This window comes from Pseudoliparis swirei, chromosome 1 (assembly GCF_029220125.1).
Source record: "Pseudoliparis swirei isolate HS2019 ecotype Mariana Trench chromosome 1, NWPU_hadal_v1, whole genome shotgun sequence".
Lineage (NCBI taxonomy): Eukaryota > Metazoa > Chordata > Actinopteri > Perciformes > Liparidae > Pseudoliparis > Pseudoliparis swirei.
In genome coordinates, this window is record NC_079388.1 from 22,127,642 (window position 1) to 22,137,951 (window position 10,310).

The 10,310-nt window shown below is 45.6% G+C and overlaps 1 protein-coding gene across 3 annotated transcripts; it reads left to right on the forward strand.

Moving 5' to 3' along the window:
- Window positions 1-1,173: 1,173 nt before the first annotated feature.
- On the forward strand, window positions 1,174-9,854 carry LOC130212526 (oocyte zinc finger protein XlCOF28-like). Of its 3 annotated transcripts, none has more exons than XM_056443661.1 (2): window positions 1,174-1,437; window positions 6,172-9,525. In XM_056443661.1, the coding sequence occupies exons 1-2, from the start codon at window positions 1,374-1,376 to the stop codon at window positions 8,226-8,228; spliced, it is 2,121 nt and encodes a 706-aa protein (XP_056299636.1). In that variant the 5' UTR covers window positions 1,174-1,373; the 3' UTR covers window positions 8,229-9,525. The 3 variants fall into 3 exon arrangements, 2 of the variants coding, with proteins under 2 accessions (XP_056299636.1, XP_056299555.1); XM_056443580.1 differs by lacking the exon at window positions 1,174-1,437 and adding an exon at window positions 9,600-9,854 and having other exon boundaries at window positions 4,949-8,231; XR_008835371.1 differs by lacking the exon at window positions 1,174-1,437 and adding an exon at window positions 9,600-9,854 and having other exon boundaries at window positions 4,950-8,798.
- The last annotated feature ends 456 nt before the right edge of the window (window positions 9,855-10,310 follow it).

The window sequence follows — 10,310 nt, forward strand, 5'->3', positions numbered from 1 at the left end:
AAGAACTCGTCACACGAAACCTTCACCGTGATTGGTCAATCCGTTTGTCTGTCAACATTTTGGGGAAAAAACAACCAATGAACACTCAGTAAATCACAAAGGACCTCCCACCTCACAGGTGAGGCTCATTAGCAGCCTGTCAGTCAGAGAGCAGAGAACACGGCACCAGGACAACTGAGCCTCATTGAATAGAGCTGAGATTGTTCTGGAATGTTTGATGTATAACACGTGGGTATTTGTCATATGCAAAAGACTTTAAAAGGTGAATTTAATTTTTTTATAAAATGCCCCCAGCCTCCAGAGGGTTAACGTGACATATGTGAATGTCAGTCAGTTACCAAGGCCACTGGTTCTGCTGTTCAGTGTTAAAGATGACAGGACCAATGGGGTCTCAATATACTTCTTTTTTTTACTAATCTGATGTTTCACTGAAGAAACAATTTATCATCCACAATATTAAATACCTCGCTGGCACTTTATAGGTAGGAGCCACTTTGAAAACACAGCTCTGTGTGAAGTTTGGTCTTTAAAAAGAATGAACTTTTAACTTTTAACTTTTAATTGCGATTAATCGCGTTTAACGAATTTCAAAATGTGCGATTAATTAGTTAATTTTTTTTAATCGATTGACAGCCCTAGTTTTATTGTAAAGTAATGATTGTTTCTTGCTTATTTAGGTTATATTTTGATATGTTAGTTGTTTCTTATGATAGTTGTAGTTTAGTTTAATATATTTAGTTTTAGGTTCACTGATTGGGTAACACTGGGCACCTGTGGCTATATGTAGAGGTGGATAGGCACAGGACCAGCATGCACCAGGGGGGCCAATGTTTTTTTTAACCACAGCACAGAGAAGTGTCAACATTTTGTTTGTTCTTTTTTCGTTGGTTTAAGACATAAATTATCAAAATACAAACAGGCGGAAATGGACAGTACTTTCTTTTGCATGTGTCAACACCAAAACCCACGGTGCATCAGTGGCGGTTTGATTTATCTTTTTGTTTGATTACGGACGACAAATGGCCGCTACAGTTATCTTTATTGAAAAAACAGTGCTTTTCTTTGAAGAATAAAGACATTTCTAAGTGACCCCAAACTTTTGAACGGTAGTGTACATATATATATATATATATATCGTTTTTGTATGGTTTATTGTGAATCTGCTTTTATTGTGAAGGCCAGAGGAGCGGAAGTAGTGAGAGTGTTTCCGGGTCGCACAGTTAGCAGGTCAGCTAAGTGGAAATAAAGACGCAAACACGGTGTTGTTGTCTTTAGTCTTCTTGGACTCCATCTGTACAACATGTCCACAGTCCAGGGTGGTCCACCGAGGTCCAAACGGCGGCTCGCGGATCTCTGATTGGACGTTTGGAGACATGAAAAGGAGCAAAGTGCTGGATGTGGTTTTAAAGGCCGATATGGAGCTGTGGAGAGAAGCAGGTTGGTTTTCTTTCTGCTGCTAAGCTAACCAAGCTCCATCTGTTGGTAGCTAACACTAGCTCCATCTGTTAGTACCTAACGCTAGCTCCAGCTGTTAGTAGCTAATGCTAGCTCCATCTGTTAGTAGCTAACGCTAGCTCCAGCTGTTAGTAGCTAACGCTAGCTCCATCTGTTAGTACCTAACGCTAGCTCCATCTGTTGGTAGCTAACACTAGCTCCAGCTGTTAGTACCTAACACTAGCTCCATCTGTTGGTAGCTAACGCTAGCTCCAGCTGTTAGTAGCTAACGCTAGCTCCAGCTGTTAGTAGCTAACACTAGCTCCATCTGTTAGTACCTAACACTGCTAGCTCCATCTGTTAGTAGCTAACGCTAGCTCCAGCTGTTAGTACCTAACACTAGCTCCATCTGTTGGTAGCTAACGCTAGCTCCAGCTGTTAGTAGCTAACGCTAGCTCCAGCTGTTAGTAGCTAACACTAGCTCCATCTGTTAGTACCTAACACTGCTAGCTCCATCTGTTAGTAGCTAACACTAGCTCCATCTGTTGGTAGCTAACGCTAGCTCCATCTGTTGGTAGCTAACGCTAGCTCCATCTGTTGGTAGCTAACACTAGCTCCATCTGTTGGTAGCTAACGCTAGCTCCATCTGTTGGTAGCTAACGCTAGCTCCATCTGTTAGTAGCTAACACTAGCTCCATCTGTTGGTAGCTAACACTAGCTCCATCTGTTGGTAGCTAACGCTAGCTCCATCTGTTAGTAGCTAACACTAGCTCCATCTGTTAGTACCTAACGCTAGCTCCAGCTGTTAGTAGCTAACGCTAGCTCCATCTGTTAGTACCTAACACTAGCTCCATCTGTTAGTACCTAACGCTAGCTCCATCTGTTAGTAGCTAACACTAGCTCCATCTGTTAGTACCTAACACTAGCTCCATCTGTTAGTACCTAACACTAGCTCCATCTGTTGGTAGCTAACACTAGATCCATCTGTTAGTACCTAACACTAGCTCCATCTGTTAGTAGCTAACACTAGCTCCATCTGTTAGTACCTAACACTAGCTCCATCTGTTAGTACCTAACGCTAGCTCCATCTGTTGGTAGCTAACACTAGATCCATCTGTTAGTACCTAACACTAGCTCCATCTGTTAGTAGCTAACACTAGCTCCATCTGTTAGTACCTAACGCTAGCTCCATCTGTTAGTACCTAACGCTAGCTCCATCTGTTGGTAGCTAACACTAGCTCCATCTGTTAGTACCTAACACTAGCTCCATCTGTTAGTAGCTAACGCTAGCTCCATCTGTTAGTACCTAACGCTAGCTCCATCTGTTAGTACCTAACGCTAGCTCCAGCTGTTCGTACCTAACGCTAGCTCCAGCTGTTGGTAGCTAACACTAGCTCCATCTGTTGGTACCTAACACTAGCTCCAGCTGTTAGTAGCTAACGCTAGCTCCAGCTGTTAGTAGCTAACGCTAGCTCCATCTGTTGGTAGCTAACACTAGCTCCATCTGTTAGTACCTAACGCTAGCTCCATCTGTTAGTACCTAACGCTAGCTCCATCTGTTAGTACCTAACGCTAGCTCCATCTGTTAGTAGCTAACACTAGCTCCATCTGTTAGTAGCTAACACTAGCTCCATCTGTTAGTACCTAACGCTAGCTCCAGCTGTTCGTACCTAACGCTAGCTCCAGCTGTTGGTAGCTAACACTAGCTCCATCTGTTAGTACCTAACGCTAGCTCCAGCTGTTAGTAGCTAACGCTAGCTCCATCTGTTAGTAGCTAACACTAGCTCCAGCTGTTAGTACCTAATGCTAGCTCCAGCTGTTAGTAGCTAACGCTAGCTCCATCTGTTAGTAGCTAACACTAGCTCCAGCTGTTAGTACCTAACACTAGCTCCAGCTGTTAGTACCTAACACTAGCTCCAGCTGTTAGTAGCTAACGCTAGCTCCAGCTGTTAGTACCTAACACTAGCTCCAGCTGTTAGTACCTAACACTAGCTCCATCTGTTGGTAGCTAACGCTAGCTCCAGCTGTTAGTACCTAACACTAGCTCCAGCTGTTAGTAGCTAACACTAGCTCCATCTGTTAGTAGCTAACGCTAGCTCCAGCTGTTAGTACCTAACACTAGCTCCAGCTGTTAGTACCTAACACTAGCTCCAGCTGTTAGTAGCTAACGCTAGCTCCATCTGTTAGTAGCTAACACTAGCTCCAGCTGTTAGTACCTAACACTAGCTCCATCTGTTGGTAGCTAACACTAGCTCCATTTGTTAGTAGCTAACACTAGCTCTATCTGTTAGTACCTAACACTAGCTCCATCTGTTAGTACCTAACGCTAGCTCCATCTGTTGGTAGCTAACACTAGCTCCAGCTGTTGGTAGGTAACGCTAGCTCTAGATGTTTGTAGCTAACACTAGCTCCATCTGTTCGTAGCTAACGCTAGCTCCAGCTACTAGTACCTAACACTAGCTCCATCTGTTAGTAGCTAACGCTAGCTCCAGCTGCTCGTAGCTAATGCTAGCTGGGGAAAGGGTCCTCACTCTTTCGTCCAGAGAGTGAGCGCGGGGTGGCGGGGCCTGGTCGGTTCTCCCTTCTGAAGAGAAACACTTTCCTTTGATTGTTAAGACAGAAAAAAGGATTTGAAACCTCAAGTCACTTCAGGTTTTAATAGTCTACTTTATTTACTGATATGAGAATACACAAAACCTCTCAAATACACAAGAGCCCATCACACCAACATTACATGGTTCAGGTCTATAGTTAGGCCTGGTTCAGGTCTATAGTTAGTCCTGGTTCAGGTCTATAGTTAGGCCTGGTTCAGGTTTGTAATGCCAAAACCTTCTACGTAGTTTTTGTTGTCTGTTTCCTGTCCCTAATGTGCCTCTTGTTTCAGACTCCTCTCCCTGTCTCGTTCCCTTGTGTATGTAGTCTGCCTCTCTCTCCTTATGGACGCTTAGGATACACTGAGCTCCTCTCTCCTTATGGACGCTTAGGAGACACTGAGCTCCTCTCTCCTCTCTCCTTATGAATGCTTAGGATACACTGAGCTCCTCTCTCCTCTCTCCTTATGGACACTTAGGATACATTGAGCTCCTCTCTCCTCTCTCCTTATGGACGCTGAGGAGACACTGAGCTCCTCTCCTCTCTCCTTATGGACGCTTAGGATACACTGAGCTCCTCTCTCCTTATGAACGCTTAGGAGACACTAAGCTCCTCTCTCCTCTCTCCTTATGGACACTTAGGATACATTGAGCTCCTCTCTCCTTATGGACGCTGAGGAGACACTGAGCTCCTCTCTTCTCTCCTTATGGACGCTTAGGATACACTGAGCTCCTCTCTCCTCTCCTCTCTCCTTATGGACGCTTAGGATACACTGAGCTCCTCTCTCCTTATGGACGTTTAGGATACACTGAGCTCCTCTCTCCTTATGGACGTTTAGGATACACTGAGCTCCTCTCTCCTTATGGACGTTTAGGATACACTGAGCTCCTCTCTCCTTATGGACGCTTAGGATACACTGAGCTCCTCTCTCCTCTCCTCTCTCCTTATGGACGCTTAGGATACACTGAGCTCCTCTCCTCTCTCCTTCTGGACGCTTAGGATACACTGAACTCCTCTCTCCTTATGGATGCTTAGGAGACACTGAGCTCCTCTCTCCTCTCTCCTTATGAACGCTTAGGAGACACTGAGCTCCCCTCTCCTCTCTCCTTATGGACGCTTAGGAGACACTGAGCTCCTCTCTCCTCTCTCCTTATGAACGCTTAGGAGACACTGAGCTCCTCTCTCCTCTCTCCTTATGGACGCTTAGGAGACACTGAGCTCCTCTCTCCTTATGGACGCTGAGGAGACACTGAGCTCCTCTCTTCTCTCCTTATGGACGCTTAGGATACACTGAGCTCCTCTCTTCTCTCCTTATGGACGCTTAGGATACACTGAGCTCCTCTCTCCTTATGGACGTTTAGGATACACTGAGCTCCTCTCTTCTCTCCTTATGGACGCTTAGGATACACTGAGCTCCTCTCTCCTTCTGGACGTTTAGGATACACTGAGCTCCTCTCTCCTTATGGACGCTTAGGATACACTGAGCTCCTCTCTCCTTATGGACGTTTAGGATACACTGAGCTCCTCTCTCCTCTCCTTATGGACGCTTAGGATACACTGAGCTCCTCTCTCCTTATGGACATTTAGGATACACTGAGCTCCTCTCTCCTCTCCTCTCTCCTTATGGACGCTTAGGATACACTGAGCTCCTCTCTCCTTATGGACGCTTAGGATACACTGAGCTCCTCTCTCCTTATGGACGCTTAGGATACACTGAGCTCCTCTCTCCTTATGGACGCTTAGGATACACTGAGCTCCTCTCTCCTCTCTCCTTATGGACGCTTAGGATACACTGAGCTCCTCTCTCCTTATGGACGCTTAGGATACACTGAGCTCCTCTCTCCTCTCTCCTTATGGACGCTTAGGATACACTGAGCTCCTCTCTCCTCTCCTCTCTCCTTATGGACGTTTAGGATACACTGAGCTCTCCTCTCCTCTCCTTATGGACGCTTAGGATACACTGAGCTCCTCTCTCCTCTCCTCTCTCCTTATGGATGTTTGGATACACTGAGCTCCTCTCTCCTTATGGATGAATTCATGCACATACTTTCTCTCACATGTTTAAATGGATTATGATCCATTTCAAATTTGACTTGAACATCATCTCCTGGTTTTCCCTTAATGTTTGTTTCCTATTTCCTGCAGATGTCCAGCAGCTGGTGGAGAATAAAGAAGAAGAGGGTCCCCCTGAGCAGCAGGACTGGAGCTCCAGTCTGAACCAGGAGGACCCAGAGCCCCCCCACATTAAAGAGGAACAGTATTACCAGGAGGACCCAGAGCCCCCCCACATCAAAGAGGAACAGGAGGATCCAGACCCCCCACAGATTAAAGAGGAACAGGAAGACCTCTGGACCAATCAGGAGGGAGCGCAGCTTGAAGGTCTGGAGGAGGCTGGTATCAGGTTCTCATTCTCTCCTGTTAAGAGTGAAGATGATGAAGAGGAAGCTCAGTCCTCTCATCTTCATCAAAGACTAACTGAACACATGGAAACAGAAGCTGATGGACCAGAACCAGACTGGAACCCAGATCCAGCCCGACATCCAGAACCAGACAAAGAGACTGAACCGTATTCTGAGGCTGAGGACAGTGTTGACGTGGAGTTCTGGAAAGAGACCAGGAAACATCAGTCAGGGTTTACTTACCAGAGGAGTAAAAAGCTCTCTGCGGATGATGGACTTCATCGCAGCAGGAAGCCATTCAGCTGCTCTGGTGACAAGACAGGAAGTGAACCCAAGACTGAGGACGGAGTGGATGGGGGTCTCCCTCCATCAGGTCCAGAGCCTCTGGACAGTGAGGTCTCAGCCACAGATACAGGACTTAACACGGACATGAGGCCTTTCAGCTCCTCTGAGTGTCAGGAAAGAGCTGAAGAGCGTCTCACGCTGCTGACACGCGGGGACCCACCCACAGGGGAGAAACCGCTCCGCTGCTCTCTTTGTAGGGAAATATTCAACAAGCAGGAAAGCTTACGTTGTCACATGACACAGCACTCGGGGGAGAAACCGTTCCGCTGCTCAGTGTGCCGCTCAGACTGCGGGGACAGCGAGTCTCTAGTTCAACACATGAGGATCCACACAATGCAAATGAGGTTTAATTGCACAATTTGTGGTGAAGAGTTTGCGTGGAGGAGACATCTCACGAAACATCTGGAAGTCCACAAAATCTACAGATGCAGCGTTTGTGACCAGCGGTTCACTTGGTGCAAACAGCTCAAAGACCACAGATGTGTCGGCCGTCGCCTCTCAAGGCTTCATGAGAACCAGCCGGAGGAGAACCGAGACGCAGAACCTCCAGCCGGCAGCTCAACGGAACACCTGGAAACAGAAGCTGATGAAGAGGACTACGGAGGACCAGACAGGAAGTCAGGGCCAGAACCTGAGGAGACTGGAGACTCTTCTGGACCTGAGACTGATCCCAGTGATGACTGGAAGGAGAGCAGAGAACCGCCGCCTGGGTTAAACTCTCTGAATAATGTGGAAGTTTCTCTCAGTGGTTCCAGATTCAGAGCAAGAGGGAAACCTTTTAGCTGCTCTGAGTGTGGGAAAATATTTAAGAAAAAGACGCATCTGAAGATACACATGAGGTCTCACACAGGCGAGAAACCATTCAGCTGCTCGGTTTGTAAGAAGTCTTTTTCACAGAGCGGGAATTTACAGAAACACATGAGAATCCACACGGGAGAGAAACCGTTCACCTGCTCTGAGTGTGGGAAACTATTTGGCTCCCAGGAAAGTCTGAAGAAACACTTGAGAATCCACACTGGAGAGAACATCTTCAAATGTTCATTGTGTTATAAACGGTTCAATGGAAAGTGCAACTTGGATGAACACATGAGGAACCACACGGAGGAGAAAAGCTTCAGCTGCAGTGTTTGTGACCACAAGTTCACCTGGTTCTACCAGCTCAGGAAACACAAGTGTGTCGGTCGCCGGTCCTCACAGCGTCATCACACTCAGGAGAACCGAGGGGCAGAACCTCGGGCCGGCAGCTCAACGGAACACATGGAAACAGACAAGGATGGAGAGGACTGTGGAGGACCAGAACCAGACAGGGACTCAGAGCCAGACAGGAAGTCAGATCCAGAACCAGACAGGAAGTCAGATCCAGATAGACATCCAGAACCCGGTACCGATGACAACAATGAAGACCCTTCTGAACCTGAGACTGATGACAGTGAAGACTGGAAGGAGAGCAGAGTTTAAACTGTAAGCACGATTATTGGACCTGGAGAACCCCTCTAGGGTTTGGACCGGTGGCTGTTGTTGTTGTTGTTGTCGTCGCCGGCTCAAAAGACATAACGGTGTTTGTTGTTCAGCGTCTTCAGACTGAGGAGAACCTCCAGCCTGAAGGAACCATGACAACGAGCTACTTCTCGTCAAACGGGGCTATTTTACTTCTTTTCCATACAATTATGTTCACAGTGAGATTTTTTTTCTGGAATGCTTTTAAGAGTTAATCCGATTTACAAGCCAAATCCTAGTTGTGTACTAGTACACAAAATACATTGTTTGTATGTTTCAAGTTCAGTAGAGAAAACCAGAAGACAATTCTTTCCATTGATTTAAAAGAATAACAAACATTGACCAGTTTCATAAATGGACCCGGTTCTGATTCCTTCGTCCTCCATCATAAGACTCCGAGAACTAAATGGAACATTTTAGCCAAGTTGAAGCACGTCTGGGCGGTCCCTCTGTGTGGAGTTTGCATGTTCTCCCTGTGGCAGCCTGGGTTCCTTCTGGGTTCTTCCGTCAGTCCAGAGACATGCAGCTCAGGTTGGTTGGACTCTCCGTTGCCTGTGAATAGTCGTCTGTCTGTGTTGGACTGACGGCCCAATGACAGCGGAGTGGAACATGTGATCGGGTCAAAGAGGTTCTGAAAGGACAGAACATCCTGTCCAGTCCTATTGCACTGACCTAGGGTCCAGTACTTTAGTGACATCCATACTTAATGACTAGAAAGGAGTGTGTATCTCGGGGTTCCTCTCTTCGAGGCGTCCAACAGGGAGCGGTTCTCGGTCCTCTGCGTTTTCCTATTCGTCTAAATGGCGAGTTTCTGTCTCCCAAACTGCACTTGCTATTTAATTTTCTGAACGACAAATGAATAATTAACAAAGGGAAGTGTAAAGAAGTTGTTAATTAATACAAAGAAAACTCATTTCATGATATTTGGATCTTAAAATAAGAATTACAGTCGCCATACATGTCGATGTGTAGCCATCACTCAAGTCTTTAGTATTTACATCATTTAAAGTCTTTCACACTCTTACCAGCTGACGTCGGAGTCCTTGAGGGTCCAGGGTTTGAGTCTCGGGGGGAACCGGACCCCGTGTTGACAGTTTCCTTTGTTATAGCTTCATATTTCCTCATCTTGTCCATAATGTAAATGCTAACACTTGAACCTCTCTTTGTGTTTTAGAGTTTAATTTGACGTCAACAGGAAGTGAATTTGTTCACAAAGACGTCCAGGAATAAATCTTGAATAAAGTTTTCTGGAAATCTTTTTCAGTTCCGCTCAGATCTTCGGGTTACCTTCATGTTCTGTAATAATAAGTAATCGTTCTGTCCAATAAACAGGAACAATGATGTGGACCAATGGAAGTCACCCGAGGACTGAAGACCAAGAGCCTTGAAGTGTCTTCATGCTGTCTGCCATTCCCCGAACAGAGTGCTGCTCGGTTCTAGACGTGTCTGTCATGGTTCTGTTGCCCCCCCACCCCCCCTCCGTCAACAGGTGCTGCCTCCCTTTGTGTTTGTTCACAATGAAACTTTAGTTTTTGAAAGCCGATCTGAAGCAGAATATTTCGTTTAATTAAAATATCACCCACCAGAGACGAGTTCAGGTCATTAAAGAGACTCTTTGATACGAGTCGCTGGTTTTGAAAGACTAAACAACAACAACCACAACAACAACAACAAGGAGCTGTGACTGTACAGACACATTTGATTATTTCTGTCTGATGATAACTTAATGGTTACGTTATCCGTGCTAATGTTCTTCACTATAGATCTAGTTTCCAAGAGGATTGTTTACATTGTGATAAATCATATTGTAATATAAATAATTTAAGTATTTCATATGTAGACTTTTTTTCTGTTTTATTGTAGTATCTTCATATATATATACACTACCGTTCAAAAGTTTGGGATCACCCAGACAATTTCGTGTTTTCTATGAAAACTCACACTTTTATTTATCAAATGAGTTGCAAAATGTATAGAAAATATAGTCAAGACATTGACAAGGCTAGAAATAATGATTTGTATTCGAAGTATTAATTTTTTTCT

Bases quoted from the DNA above. Each gene is read 5' to 3' on its own strand.
- LOC130212526 (XM_056443580.1), top strand. From the start codon at position 6,084: ATGTTTAAATGGATTATGATCCATTTCAAATTTGACTTGAACATCATC.